Source organism: Sphaeramia orbicularis, chromosome 16, assembly GCF_902148855.1.
Source record: "Sphaeramia orbicularis chromosome 16, fSphaOr1.1, whole genome shotgun sequence".
NCBI classification, from domain to species: Eukaryota; Metazoa; Chordata; class Actinopteri; order Kurtiformes; family Apogonidae; genus Sphaeramia; species Sphaeramia orbicularis.
In genome coordinates, this window is record NC_043972.1 from 35,422,149 (window position 1) to 35,436,567 (window position 14,419).

The following is a 14,419-nucleotide window of genomic DNA, read 5'->3' on the forward strand; positions in this document are numbered from 1 at the left end:
AGTTGCAATAAACAAACAAACAACAAACAAATATGTTATTCATGATATAATGAGTATTCAGTAGTGGATTGATCAAAAATGACCGAAAAGTAAACAGCACTAGTCTGTTTTCACTTGCTTTGTAAGGTTATACTCCTTAAACGGGTTCATTCAGGAGTTAAACTTTTCCAATGAATTATTTATATGTAAAATGAGCACACACCTTCAGCAGGGTCTGGATTTGATCTCATTCATGTTCAACTTGTACAAACATCTTATACTCCCACCAGTGTCACATCATGACCCTGGTGCTCCAGTTTGTGGGGGTTTGTTTTTTAGTTTTAGTTTAGTTTAGTTTCTGTCCCTATAGTTGTGTAGCCGGTCCTCTGACCCTCCCTGCGCACATTTATCCCAGTTCCCTAGTTCCCTATTTGGCCTTTTGGTGTTGTGTTGTGGGCGGGGTGCTGTGGCGCACTCCCACAGTGACGTGATGAGAAAAGTGAGCTGAGTTATTGCACGAGCTTCTAAGAAGAGGAGGAGGCAGAGGCGCGAGCCCCGCAGGCCGGTGTGTGGACTGACAACAGCAGCAGCTACCGTGGACCAGAACACACCAGACACAGGAGGACACCCACTATATTTACACTTTATTTATTTATTTATTTGTTTACCGGGTTCTTTGTGTATTTATATCTTTCAAACATGAACGGAGTCACACGGAGTTTGTGCACATTTGATAACATCCGGAATCAGGATTATGGGGTAAGTTTTACTCTATATTACATTTCTATTACAGAATCCAGGACTGTATATTCAATAATATCAGATTTAAGTGGGTTTTTGATTCATTTTACGGAAACTTCGTGATGATAATAAGCTGTTCGTGAATGAATGAATTGAACATAAAACCACATCTTTACTCCCTTTTTTTATTTTATGTGTTGTTCCTCCTTTTATTTGCTTATGGTTTGTTTATTCTTAGTATTAAACTGTTTGACAGGGCTGTGTTGTCAGATTTATGGACTGCTCTGGGTTTTGTGGTTTTGTGACTGTGATATGTGAGAGATCTGTAGGCTGAGTGGCTTCATCTACTTATATGTCCTTATAGTATTTAAAGTATTAGCACACACACTCTCACACACACATGGTATGGCAGCCTTAGTCCAGTCACATCTGTGCCTGTCACCGGTGCTTCCCTCTGCATCATTTGGGGGCTTACATGTGCAGTTGTGACAGACTGAAGGCAGCTCAGACACACACTGGGAAAAGCTCCTCTTGTGCAGCATGTCACCACCTGTGCATGTGAAGTTGTGTTACACTAGACTGAACAGGACACTTCCTTAAACTTTGTTTTTTGTTAAATATTTGTAAATGAATGATCAGCCGCTTCATCTAGTGTCTATGGCAGCAGCTGTTTAATCATTGACTTTGTTCTGAATAAAAGTAAACCGTTAATGTGTCCTGTGGTTTATGAGGTTGCGGAGCAACATGACACTTTCACCTTATCAGCAGCCTCCTGCTGAAGTCATACCTGCCAGCAGCAGACTGATCTATATTCTCTTATGAAAAGCCACTGTGCACACTGACCAGGACATTTCATTATAATATTAAAATAAGTGACAGAGTCAATCTTTTATGCCAGTGCAGAATTTGAAAGCCTGTTTCTACATTTGTGTTAATAGTGAAAGTCTAGACTTTAATATCAGTTACAGTTGTGTAACTGTACAAATGTGAAAAAGGTCAGAGTGTACAAAGGGCAGCACCACTCACACTCATAATAAACTGATTAATTGAGTTCAGGAATGTGCTGTGAAGCAATAGATGAAACTCCATGTTTGTTCAACTACTGTTTAAATAACATGTATGAAATGTTAACATTTCACTGATTTGCATCACTCTATACAGAACACAAATTCATCTTTATCAAAGTCCAGTCCAATAGGCAAATAGTCACCCAGCAGTATTTACATATGTGATATACTTATTCAGGTCAGACTTCATCAAACCACAGAGGTATTTCACTTCTGTCTGTAACATACCATAATGACAAGTAGGAATGAAAGAATATTTAAAAAAAATTGACCTCAAACCATTTATCAGGGACATGACTGGAAGGATACATTAGGAGAAGGAATGTAGCAGAGAAAGATGTTTGTTTGGATGTTACAGTATTTCCTGGAACTGAGACGAATGATCATATCCCTAAATAAGACCAGATGAACTCAAACATTCTGAAAAACTAAATGTTCTGTTATATTTGTTGCAGACGGAAACATCTGATTGGTAACTTGTAGATTTGATAAACTGAAACTGAGGCACAGCTTTCCTCCATAGTGAGACAAAAACATGTTTTATTTGACTCATGCACATTTAAATAAAGCTACAGTTATCCCTGCGGTCATTTACGTTCCCTACATTGCATGACTTCACACATTCCAGATGTCTTTGCTCATCCTCAGTCACCGTCGTCTCTGTCAGGAGTGTCTGACATCACTGACTGGAAATAGCCCAAACAGAAATGCATCTATGTGGTAAAATGACTGAAATATGTATCAGCACACCTGGTTTACATGTCACACAGTCTAGTAAAATACCCAACAGAGTATGACGATGTAAAGATAATTACATCTTGAGTACAGAATGTGAGATGATTTCATAATTCATCTTTAGTGAAACCTGTTTAGGCTTTTTGAAGATGCAAAACACATTCAACACTTCACACTTCAACCTGACTCGTCTCTTTAAAGTTTACTTAACCTTTGAGTTTGTACAGACTGTTGACTGACTGAAAGGGCCAAGCCTCAGACAGACGTCAGCCACCATCAGCCTGGGAATTACAGCTCAGATACAAGATGCTTAAGGATTTACAAGAGAGTGTCTGTGTTCTGAACCCAGAGCATGTTGGGTACTAACGGGATGTGTCCTTAGAATTTTACTAAAATATAATAATAGTCTGAAGAGTTTTTTCATATTCAGTGAGTGAATATGTCTGAGTCATGCACATTTTAGTCTGATCCTGTTCCTCTTTAATCATTAGTTCAATAAAGAAAATAATTAACACTGACAGAAATTTTTTGCAGATTAATCTAAGGTACAATGAGGTTAGAGCTGAAAAAAAGTGATCTCAAGAGAGTAAAAATGGCTTGTTTCTGGGAAATTAGTCTTAATAATAATAATAATCATATCAAACAATTTAGGTTATGAAAGTTCATTTTAAGAAAATAAATCTAATTTTGGCTTAATAAGCTGCTACGGAGCTAAATTTAACCAGTAACTAAACCAAATAGTTGCATAATATTCTCATATATCACAGAAGCCAGACTGGAGACACAACCTCTCAGTTGAAGAACACTAAATGAAGCCTGAAATGACTTTACTTCGTTACATTTTTTTGGTTTCAGCTGCTAGACTTTTTACACTATAGCATTCTTTTAGAAATATAGCCAAGAAAGATTTGCTCATCTGTAAGGCATATGCTTAATCTTTGAGGTTGAGCTGTTGTCGACTTTTAAGGGCCAACGTAAGGTTGGACAATATATGGAGTTAAATCAATAAATCAAAGTTTTGCTTTCTTAAAATGTAGAAAAATCAGGATCATTCTTTTAGAGACCTTTGTCACTCAACAAAAATTCAAACGACTTGCAACAGCTTTTTGTAAAATATGAGTTGTGAATGTGTTTCTCCAGTCAGATATGTAGTAAAGACAGATTTTTTTTCTTTTTAATCAAGTTTTTGCTACAGATCATGTAGCCAGGACAATTGATTAAAATCATAAATCTTCCAAACATTAAAAAAAAAACATCAAGGTTAAAATCTTTGTCCATATTGCCCACCTCTAACAACAACAATTATAAACTTAATCAATATAATTAGTAAAATGTCATCTTTCTGTACGTAATACCAGGCAGTTTGGTTGTACTGAAGGATAAACGTCTTCTTTCTAGAAAGTTTTTGCAATGTTTTTTACACTTCCCCAAAGCAAAACACTGACAGAAGTAAAAGTCTGGTACTGAAACTGGATTTGGCATCAGTATTGTAAACTCTGACATGATATCCAACCCTGTCGACTCACACCTGTCGACTTGGGGCCTCCTGGGCTAAAGTTTATGCTGCATTTGGACAGAAGACAAAAGTGACATCTGTGCTGCAGGTATGGGGGGGTGCATGAGAGGGATGGAGTGATTTAATGGATGCTGAAGTGCTCACACGCACACACATACCTGAGCGTTTTTGTTTTTGTTTTTTTTATGGAATGCTGGATCCGGAGGCTATGGAGGATTTAATATTTTACTACTTTCGTCTTAATGTCTGCTGCTGCTTCACTGTCTTGACATTCATCAGCTGTCTGTTTATCAGTACTCCCCCTCAGATGATTTACACTCTCGTTCAAACCAAAATGGAAAACAAAAGCGTCTTCATACCCTTTAAGCCTTTCAGCCTGACTGTACCCCGTGGTCCTTTGTGCCCATTGTCAGTGCGCCCATCAGTGTGGATGCTATGTGTGCTTAGTTTCAGGTTTCTGCCCTGTAGTGTGTACTCTGAGTTATTGTGTGTGTTTTTCCGTGTGTGAACGGCTGTGTACGTGTGCATGCATGCGTCAGCCTCCATGAGCACATCCCATCGGTTTCTTTGTCTGTGATCCAGGGAAGTCTAGTATTACAGGTTATCTTTGAAGGTGGGTTAAACAGCATTTTTGTGTATGCGGATACAAAAGGGAAAACAGACAGAGAGAGACTAGGGTGTACAGATTTGATGCAGGAGTGAGGATTAGCCGGACTCTTTGTCTGGTCCACTATGAAGGGCCCGAGAAGTTGTATAACCATGGATTCCTTCTTAACAACCCTCTCACTGTTCTCTTCTCTCTCCCCCTCCTCTCTTTTCCTCCCTTTCTTTCCCGTAATCGCTCTGCCCTAGTAGAGCTTTTAGGTGTTGGTAATCTGAGAGGAAAGCATGTTGAGGAAGGGGGGCATTTTGCTTTCATTTTACTGACTTCTGTTTGTTATAACTGGACCCCCACCCCGCATGTTATTTCCCCTGCTTCTACTTATTGTTCTTTCAGTCTGACTTTCTTTTTCTTTCCTATTCCTCCCACTGTGCTTTTGCTCCTGTTAGTGTACTTCCTTCTAATCTTAAAGTCCTTCTTTGGAAGACATGCCTTTCATTTTATAACCTCTCACTGCTCTTTATCTTTATCACGCAACACAGCACAGTACATTTCACCTCTGGTTAGAATCAAGGCCATTCTGCACGCCAGGCACCAGGGTACATACCTCAGGAGATACAGTAAAAATTCTTTCTGAGTGTCACCTCTTTTATTCAGTTTCAGTGCCACAATGAACAGTATGAGATTAGAACAAGACATTCAAGGTAACATTAAGTAGCCTTTTGTGCTGCATGATATGTACAAAAGAAATACAGATTTACTGTACAGGAAGGCACAAACAATGATGACACACACCCACTCAAATGCAGTTTGGAGAAAGACAAACACGACGATCATGATCACCAGCTGAACAAGTCAAATTCCTCTCATTACCCCAGACACCAGTCTTATTAAATTATAAATCACCAGTGAATCTGAAATATGTGCACGTGCACTGTTTCATAACAGTCACAGCAAAAACTTGGCTCCCAAGAACAAAAAAGAAAAAGCAATAAAATCAGGGAAATGCTATAAAAATTAACAGATAAAGACCTAGATCTATTTTAGTGGCCTCTTCCAAATGAATTTTTCTCTGAATTTAACCTAATATTACTCTGTATTTTGTATTTTTCACTGAAAATCCTGTATTTAGCCTAATTCTGATCATGTGGATGTTCATAAAAACTCCAAGTAAATTGAAAGGTTTTTTGTATCTAAACAAAGAAAGAAGGAAGAAGTACTTTTTTAGGCAAAATCTATCATGAATTGAACATAAAAGCAACCATCTACAGCTACTGTCCATTTGTCAAACTACACAAGATTTATTGATGAATAAATGTAGCAGAATATGACAGTTTTTCCATGTTCACTTCAGAGCCTCTGAATGTCCAAATAGGTCATATCTGATGCCATGGATGGGTGTAGAAACTGCATTTACATACATTGATAGGATTAGTGTTTCAGAAGTTATTCAATTATTATTAGTGATTTATGCTTTTGGTCTACCAACAGAAGATGTTTAAAACGAGCAAAAATATCTAACATGAAAGAAACCACAGATATGTAAACTAGTGCATTTAGACTGAAACATGTACATTTGCTAAGACATAAAGACAATATGTATGTATATGTATATGTATATGTATATGTATATGTATATGTATATGTATATGTATGAATAAGATTTCCACTTGAAAATTCTAACTTTGACAAAGTACTTTAGAAGAATTCATTCTGGTACTTTATAGTTTCAGGCATTTCAAACCAGTAATAGAATTTCAGTAATTTTATTGTATTAAGACGATTAAGGACAAAAAAGGTTTGAACAAAGGGTCTTGCATTAATAATACAAACAAATAACCTCCATGACATGAGCAAAATGTGTTGTCTGACAACACAAAAACATGTATTTCCTTAGTTTAATTAGTCTTAGATGTGACTTCTTGCAGCGTTTTATGTGTGTCTACATTTATGTCGTTCCTTCTTTGCCTGTTTCGTGTCGAGTTGACATGAATTTACCCACGAGGACGACACTAGGGATACACACAGAAAAATAAACAGAACAAGATGTGATGGCTGGAATGGCTTATATAATGTCTCTGACCTCCTCCCTCATATCCGCATACTCAGACTCGCACACACACACACGCACACACTGGGTATCTCTTATGAAGGGGGGTTCCCTGTACTGGAGGACACACACCCAGTCACATCCCAGTTGAGCCTTTTCCCAGTAAATGTACTTCAGAGTAAAACGAAACGAGGAACGCTTGTGAGTTTTGCTTTTTCATGTTCAATTCTATGTTGCATGTGTGTTAATTTGTCTTTGTCTTGCTCTTCTCTGTTCTTATGTCGTGAGTTTGCCAGTGTTTTATGGCTACTATGTGATTTTGTTGCCATGGAAATGTTGTGTCTTGCTTGACATGACATTTTCTGCCCACTTTCCCAGAAATCCAGCGGCTGCTTCCAATTGGCTAGAGAGTTGCCGCCTAAGTCCCTGTGACGTCCGTAGCACACAATTTAAATCAAACAATCTGTCTCTGTGCAGCTGTGAAAAACTTTGGCATTCTCTGTGACGCTCTTACCTCTCTCTCTTACTGGTTACTGCCCCCTCTCTCCCTCCTTCACTGTTTCATTCAGTGAGTATGACTCAGTCTCTCCTCCTCTTTTTCCCCTCTCCTCAAAATAGTCCTCAATCAGTTTCTCCATCACATAACGGCCTCTTTGTGGATTCATTACATTTTGTCCTGTCTTCATTGGGTTTTTCAGGAGGGGTGCAGGCGGCTGCGTCTCACACTCCACGACCAGAACCAGGCAGCTCGGAGCACAGAGCAGCAGCGAGACAAGGTGAGAACATCCTGGACGTTAATAACCTACGATCTTTAGTCTGACACTAGAGCAGAGTGTATCAGAGTGGTATGAGGAAGAGCAGAGCATGAATACACAGAAAGTTAAGCTTTAATGTGTGTTATTGTGTGTGTGTGTGTGTGTTGTATTTTGAAATTTCACTGTAAATCATGTATTTTCCTATTTAATTTCCTCCATTTAATGTAGATGTTCATGAAAACTCAAGGTTATTATATCAAAACAGAGAAAACTGAAGGAAAAGTCACATTTTCATCAAATATATCAATAACTGAACGTAAAAAGAAGTGTCTCCATCCACTGTCACTGATCCAACTCCATGGGTTTTACTGTTGAATTAATGTTGTAGAAGATGATGGTGTTTCCATGTTCATTATGGAGCCTCTGAACGTCCAAATGGGTCATATCTGATGACCATGAAAAGAATTTGTTGTACAAAAAGCTAGAAAAGAAACTAAAAGGAGAGGTGCATCTATTGTTGGAGTTAAACTATGCAATGAGGCCAGTATGGATTTAAGAATGTGTAGCTCATTTTTGGTTTTTAAAAAAATGGTACGTAGGGCAATTTTTGAAGGATACAATTGTTAAGATCTAATAAGTAATAAGTAAAGAATTTATTTTTGACTCTACATTAAATTACCATTAATTTGGTTGGTTATGTTTTCTGGTTTTCTGGTTTAGTTTCACTTTTTTATGTTTTTGCTTGTTTGGTTGTATGCATTTTTGTTTTTTCTTTTTCCTATGTTGAATGCATGGCAGCTGAATTTGTTATTTAGGACAGGCATTAATATAAGCATTCTGCTTCTGCCTGTGCCTTTTCAGTCACTAACCTGTTGGTAATGTTTGTAGTGTTGACACTGGTTGTATTATGTGATGACTGAATAAAGAATTTTCATCATCACCATGAAAAGATGACAAACTGCATTTTTTTACACCAGTTATTTACATGTATTGATAGGATTAGTGGATCAACAGGTATTAGATACTTTAGAACAGTAGATGATTTTGGTCACTAGTGGATGTGTGGGTCTGTATGGGTTAAACTTGAGTTAACTGTCTTCATAGTCTGAAGCTACTGTGTGTTTATTCCATGTTCCTACACACAAACTGTCCAGAGACTCTTAGTGGTTGTAAACACTGCTCCACTGCTTCTCATTAGTGTTCATCCCACACAAGGCAACTCAAAACGCTTCAAGACAGGCATTGTTCTTCCAGAAATCAGTACCAAAAAAGGACCACCAGAGCAGAGGAGTTACATAACGCCTCTCCACCTTCTTCTGCACTGCCCTCCCTCTCACTCTCTTGGCTTGTAGGTTTTGACCAAGTCTGTCTACCACTTCTAAAAGAGCAGCCAGATGTTTATGGGTTAGTCCAGGCCTCTGTGGTGATTATCGCTGTCCTGTTTACAGAGATTGACAGTCAGTCGCACACACAGACACAGGAATCCTTTTCTCAGAAGTCTAGGAAAAGGAGTTTATTGTTGAAGTAGTTGAATAGTTGAATTAAATTTTACTGGGTTTTTCCAAATGCTGCTGTGCAATACTCATCACAAACATTCCTGTATTCCCAAAGCACTGTGCCATTTTGCTTTTTTTTTATGGTGTTTGGAAATACATCCACCCATGCTTATGCGTCAATGTGCATACTGTAACCCCTCTTTATTCTGCAGCCCATCGGACGTGCATTTGCAGTGGTACAACCAGCAAGTGACAAGAGATCTTTGACCCCTGAACCTGTCAAATCTACAGAGGAGCAGGTGGAGGTCATCAAGGTGGGAGCGGCACTTTGGCTGGACATTTTGTTTGTTGTGTTTTGTATTTATGTAAATGTGTTTGTAGGTTTTACATCCGTGTATTTGCCTCTTGCAGGTGTATCTAGAAGCACGCAGACAAGAGCAGCAGAAACACCAACAGAGCCTGAAGATGTTGTCAGATGAAGTTTCACAGATACAAGAGGTCAGTCTGGCAAGAATCCAACTTTGACTTTAACTCTCTCTGCCTTGAATTATCGAAGAATTAGTTTGCATCATGTAAATTCCTCCTGGCTCACATGATTCTGTCTGCGTCCCCTCCCTTGTTTTCCCGGCGCTGATACTGAATATTATGTGTCGATCAGTTGGGAGAGGCTGACACTTCAACTAACAGTCCTACTACACACATCATAGACAAAAAACATATTATTTCAATAACTTACAACAACTTGGTGTATTTACAGGTGAGGTATTGCCTGAAGACACTGAGGGAGCAGATGGCGGCCAAAAACAAGGTACGTCTATTTGGAACTGCTCTGTTGTGCCCTCACCATTGTTAACCTTACATCCTGTGACTTCAGTGGAATTTCCTCCACCTCTCTCATCTCCATCTTTTACTTTTCTTAACGCATTTCCTCTTTTTCTCCCTCCAGTCTCACACTAATGGGTGGAAGGTCAGCGTTCCGTTCAGAAAGAGCACGTCACCTTCACCTAAAGGAGGCTCTAAAACAGACGTACAGGTGAGCAGTCTACCACATAGATGATCTGTGTTGAAGTTTGGTTATGTACAGTATGTGTGTGTGTCTTTACAAATGTGTGTTTTCCTCTTGGCAATGCGTGCCAGTTTGTTTCATGAGAAGCCTGTAAAGTGATCTTTGACACGCAGCTCCCAGATACACACAAGGAAAAGGTGTAAAGTTAAACAGAAAGCAAACAGTGACGAGTCTCGCTTTGAGTGTGAGAGAAAAGTGCTTATATTACCCTAGGGTGCATAAAAATGTGTGAGAGGGCTGTTCTAGCACAAGCTGTTCCTTTGCCTGCATGTGTTATTGTGCTCAGGCCTTCGTCATTGTTCCCAGCATTCCTCAGCTGTTTCATCCTTTAATCGTTTTGTTACTGTCTTTGAGCTGTGCACCTCTATCAGCCATGTCAGTAGTATTTTGTGCTAACACAACAGTGTTGACAACAAAGAGTTTGCGTGATTGTTTTTGCCCTAATTATAGTATTTAACTATGACTCATGCTAAATATATGGCTTACTCCCAGTGTTGCAGAAAAAGGAGGGAAATATTGGTTGAAATCCAGCTCCCTCACTGACGCACACAGACACGCCTGCTGTCGTAAAGACAGCCAGAAACACTGAGCTTTTTTTCTTCTCACGTCAGCAAACAAGATGTTATATTGCATAATCCACTAAATCATCAATCTATTTCTTTGTTTCTCTATTAGGAAGTGGATGATGAAGCAGAGAGAGCCAAACTGAGAGAAGTCAGTAAGCGCTTGTATGCACAACTCCAAGAGGCTGAGAAAAAACACCAAGAGGAAAAAGAGAGGCTGCAGGTAACGCATACATGCAGTATTTATAATGCAAAATAATAATAAAAACACTGCATCTTAAGCAGTAGTGGAATGTCACTAAATACTTTCACTTCACTAATCTACTTCAGTGCAAATTTAAGGGGCTTGTACTGCAAGTTTGCAGTTTTACTCATTTCAGAGGCAAATAGTACTTTTTATTTGTCTGACAGCTTTACTCACTTTTCGTTTTCACTTTTCATTCTGTTCCTGTCAAGTAAAAACCTCATATCTTCAAATGTGTTGATTCTGAATGTTTGTGATAAGGATTAAATGTCTCTTTATGAGTTCACATCCTCCTTAAGATAAATAAACTGTTTTAAAACCCTCCCGGATTATCTGGAAAATACATTTACATGGTGCTGAAAACAAGCCGGTTTTTCTTTCCTATTAGAGTTGACTTTTCAGAGATATCTGGTTCTAACAGGATATCACTGCTCTTAAACATGAGACGATCTTATAGAATATGATGATTGCTGTAGAGCAGGGCTGTCAAACTCATTTTAGTTCAGGGACCACATTCAGCCCAATATGATCTCAAGTGGGCTGGACCAGTTAAATAATAACAGTGAAAAGTCAAATTACATTATGAAATGTTTACATCTTCAAAGTTTTGTTAAAAATCTGAATAACATGAACAATCTGAAATGTCTCAAGAAAAATAACTGCAATTTTAACAATATTCTGCCTCAGTTTATCATTTACACATGTATATTACAACTTCCTTTACAATTACAAAAACACCAAACATTTAGTAAGGAGCAGAATGTTGTGAAAATGACACTTAAAATGACATTTCAGGTTGTTCATATTTGTTCAGGTTATCTACAATTTTTGGAAAAGGATAGTTTGTAAATGTAAACATTTTCACATTTTACATTTAAAAAAGAGAACATTTGCTGTTTTCATTATTTATAGGTTAATATGATAGCATTTTACTGGTCTGACCCACATTAGATTGAATTGGTCTGTATGTGGAACCTAAAATTAAAACTATTATGACTCCATTGATTTTCAGTATAACTTTTGCAAATCACAAATTCATCCCATGGGCTGGAACGGACCCTTTGGCGAGCCGGTTTTGACACCTGTGCTGTAGAGTAAACTGCACAACAGTTTATAAAATAATTAAAATTAGCTCACCATTAAATACCTACAGCAGTAAACTCCAGCAAACATATTAATGCACTGGGAAAATGATTCCAAAAACATCATATGTAGTATTAACACTAACTATTTTCTCTGATTTTACTGAACCTTCTTTTCATATTTAGTAGATTTTACTTTTAAATACTTCCTCCACAGATTATTTTAAACGAAACAAAGCAACACAACACCCCCTCTTCTCTCTCCTCTGTCCAGGCTGAAGGGAACCAGCTGAGGGACCGTCTAAGTGAACAGGAGGAGAAGCTGAAGACCACAGAAGAAGCCAATGACAAGAAAGACAAACGCATTGAAGAACTCCAGAGGCTGCTGGGAGGGATGGAGCAGGAGAGTGCCACCTTGAGGGAGGAAATCCGCAACCGGGAGGAGGAACTCGGTGAACTACGCAAGATCAGAGAGGGGGACCAGAAAGGGGAGCAGAGGTGAGCTTCTATACATTAACTGTGAAATGTGCAGTATTATCATCAACACATGCACAAGTACGTAATGTGTCAAATCAACAGCCGTGTGCTAAAACTGCATGTATATTTTTAGGGCTGAGCAGTTGGAGAAGGAGGTGGCAGTTCTTAAAGAGAAGATCCACCATCTGGATGACATGCTGAAAAGTCAGCAGAGGAAAGTCAGACACATGATTGAACAGGTGAGATGCACATGTGCGAGACTCTATAATGCAAACACTTTATCTCCATTTCATATTTGTGAAGAGCTTAGAGCTCACTGTGTGTTTGTTCATCTTCAGCTCCAGAATTCACGCATGGTGATCCAGGAGCGGGACCGCGTGATCAAAGAGCTGGAGGAGAAAGTGGCGTTCTTGGAAGCTGAGGTGAGAGCTGCGCATTTTTATCTCCTATAAAATATATTTTTAGATGGGTTCAAAGTGAAGAGTCAGAGCAAAGACAGGAATTAGTGACAGAAGGAACAATAAATCCTTCTCAGTCCTATCTCTGCAGAAGAAATTTGAGAGGAAAATGATCTTACCGGACACAAAAGGTTGCCTGTTTTGTGTTTTTTTGCCTTTTTTCATACAAACTGACCCATAACTTCTTGTTTGTGCAGAACCGGGAGATGCATGACCAGATGGACTACTTTCTTGGGGGTCAAAGATCAAATTCCTACCTTTCATCAGAGCGTAATCCCCAGATCGTCTACAGGTAACTTATTAGGCATTGATTTCTACCTCTGGCCTCACGGAAATCGTGCAAACACATATACAGACTCAAGGTTTTATGCTGTTTTTAATGTGTCATATATCTGTTTTTCTTCTTGTCCCCTCAGTAAACCACTCAAGCCCTCCACCTCGTCTAATAAGCCACTCCCTTTCATCAAAGTCATCGAGATCAAGTCATGAAGCCGCTGTGCAGAAGGAAAACAGAAGGGCTCACAGTCACTAACTCTTCTGAATTACAACTGAAACCAAACAAGCTCTGCTTGTAGATCTGAGTCTGTGAATATTTAAGCTAAGAGACGTGACTTCTCTGCATCAGCATTTCCACTCAGTGTACACTCTTGAAGGATTTTTTTTTTTTTTTTTTACAGAGTTTGTTAGCACACATGCATGGCTTGTTATGTGTGTCCATACATGAGTGAATGTGAAGGATCAAATGTGTATGTGAGACTTTAAATGTCAGTACATAGGTGTACTGGTCAGCTGACATGCATTTGATGCTTTGCATTTTAACACTTTATACGCAGACGTTTCCACATTTTACCATGTGTGAGAACTACTTTGACCTTTGAGTTTATAACATCTGCTTAGTTATATCAAAACACAGCTGTCGTGCAAAGTGTAAAACGACATTTTTCACAAGATCTAAACTAGGTTATGAGAAGACCATGTACGGTAATGTAATGTAATGTAGCATCAATATGACTTACTCCTGTGTCGTAACAGATCGGTCATTCATTAACCAGAAGAGCTAACTCTTGTCCTTGTTTGGACTGTTCACTTTAATGAGTGAATCCTTTGTTTTGATTGTAAATACTGACGGTAGACTGTAGAAGACCCTGTGGATTTATGAGGGCGGTTGATTTGTTGAGTTCTAAATTACAGTGTGGCTTTATGTCTCAAACTAAGACAATATGGCACCTTATTAAAGTGAATGCATAAAGAAACACATAATGTCAGTGCTGATGAAGATATTTGACATTACTGCTTCATAGAGGTGTCATTACTTTATACAATCTTCTTGTAGAACATTTCAGTTTCCTGCCACTGTGTAAGTAGTCACTGTGTGTTGTAAATAATATTCACTGATGTGATTTGTAATTTCTGCCTAACCACGTTCTTTGTATTTATTTATAATATAAACCTCTAGGCTGTGTGATAGAGGAGATTTTATATGACATGTATTCTAATCTATTATCTGTGTTTTTTGTCTCTTTGAATAAAGTCCTGAAAATTATGGCTCGTTTGTTGCACAACTAATTTAACCTGGGTTTTGACAGCAG

General features: G+C 38.5%; 1 protein-coding gene across 2 annotated transcripts; it reads left to right on the forward strand.

Annotated features, from left to right (window-relative positions):
• Positions 1 to 531: 531 nt before the first annotated feature.
• tuft1a (tuftelin 1a) lies at positions 532 to 14,373 on the forward strand. Of its 2 annotated transcripts, none has more exons than XM_030157530.1 (12): positions 532 to 738; positions 7,388 to 7,465; positions 9,153 to 9,254; positions 9,352 to 9,438; positions 9,698 to 9,748; positions 9,887 to 9,973; positions 10,682 to 10,792; positions 12,170 to 12,393; positions 12,506 to 12,611; positions 12,711 to 12,794; positions 13,028 to 13,122; positions 13,247 to 14,373. In XM_030157530.1, the coding sequence occupies exons 1-12, from the start codon at positions 679 to 681 to the stop codon at positions 13,317 to 13,319; spliced, it is 1,158 nt and encodes a 385-aa protein (XP_030013390.1). In that variant the 5' UTR covers positions 532 to 678; the 3' UTR covers positions 13,320 to 14,373. The 2 variants fall into 2 exon arrangements, with proteins under 2 accessions (XP_030013390.1, XP_030013391.1); XM_030157531.1 differs by lacking the exon at positions 532 to 738 and adding an exon at positions 6,793 to 6,890.
• The last annotated feature ends 46 nt before the right edge of the window (positions 14,374 to 14,419 follow it).

What these genes read in the sequence shown, in the direction of transcription:
- tuft1a (XM_030157530.1), top strand. Translation starts at nt 679, where the DNA reads ATGAACGGAGTCACACGGAGTTTGTGCACATTTGATAACATCCGGAAT. An exon ending in AGATGGCGGCCAAAAACAAG is followed by an intron (nt 9,749 to 9,886) that starts GTACGTCTATTT and finishes TTCTCCCTCCAG; the next exon opens with TCTCACACTAATGGGTGGAA. An exon ending in AGGAAAAAGAGAGGCTGCAG is followed by an intron (nt 10,793 to 12,169) that starts GTAACGCATACA and finishes TCCTCTGTCCAG; the next exon opens with GCTGAAGGGAACCAGCTGAG.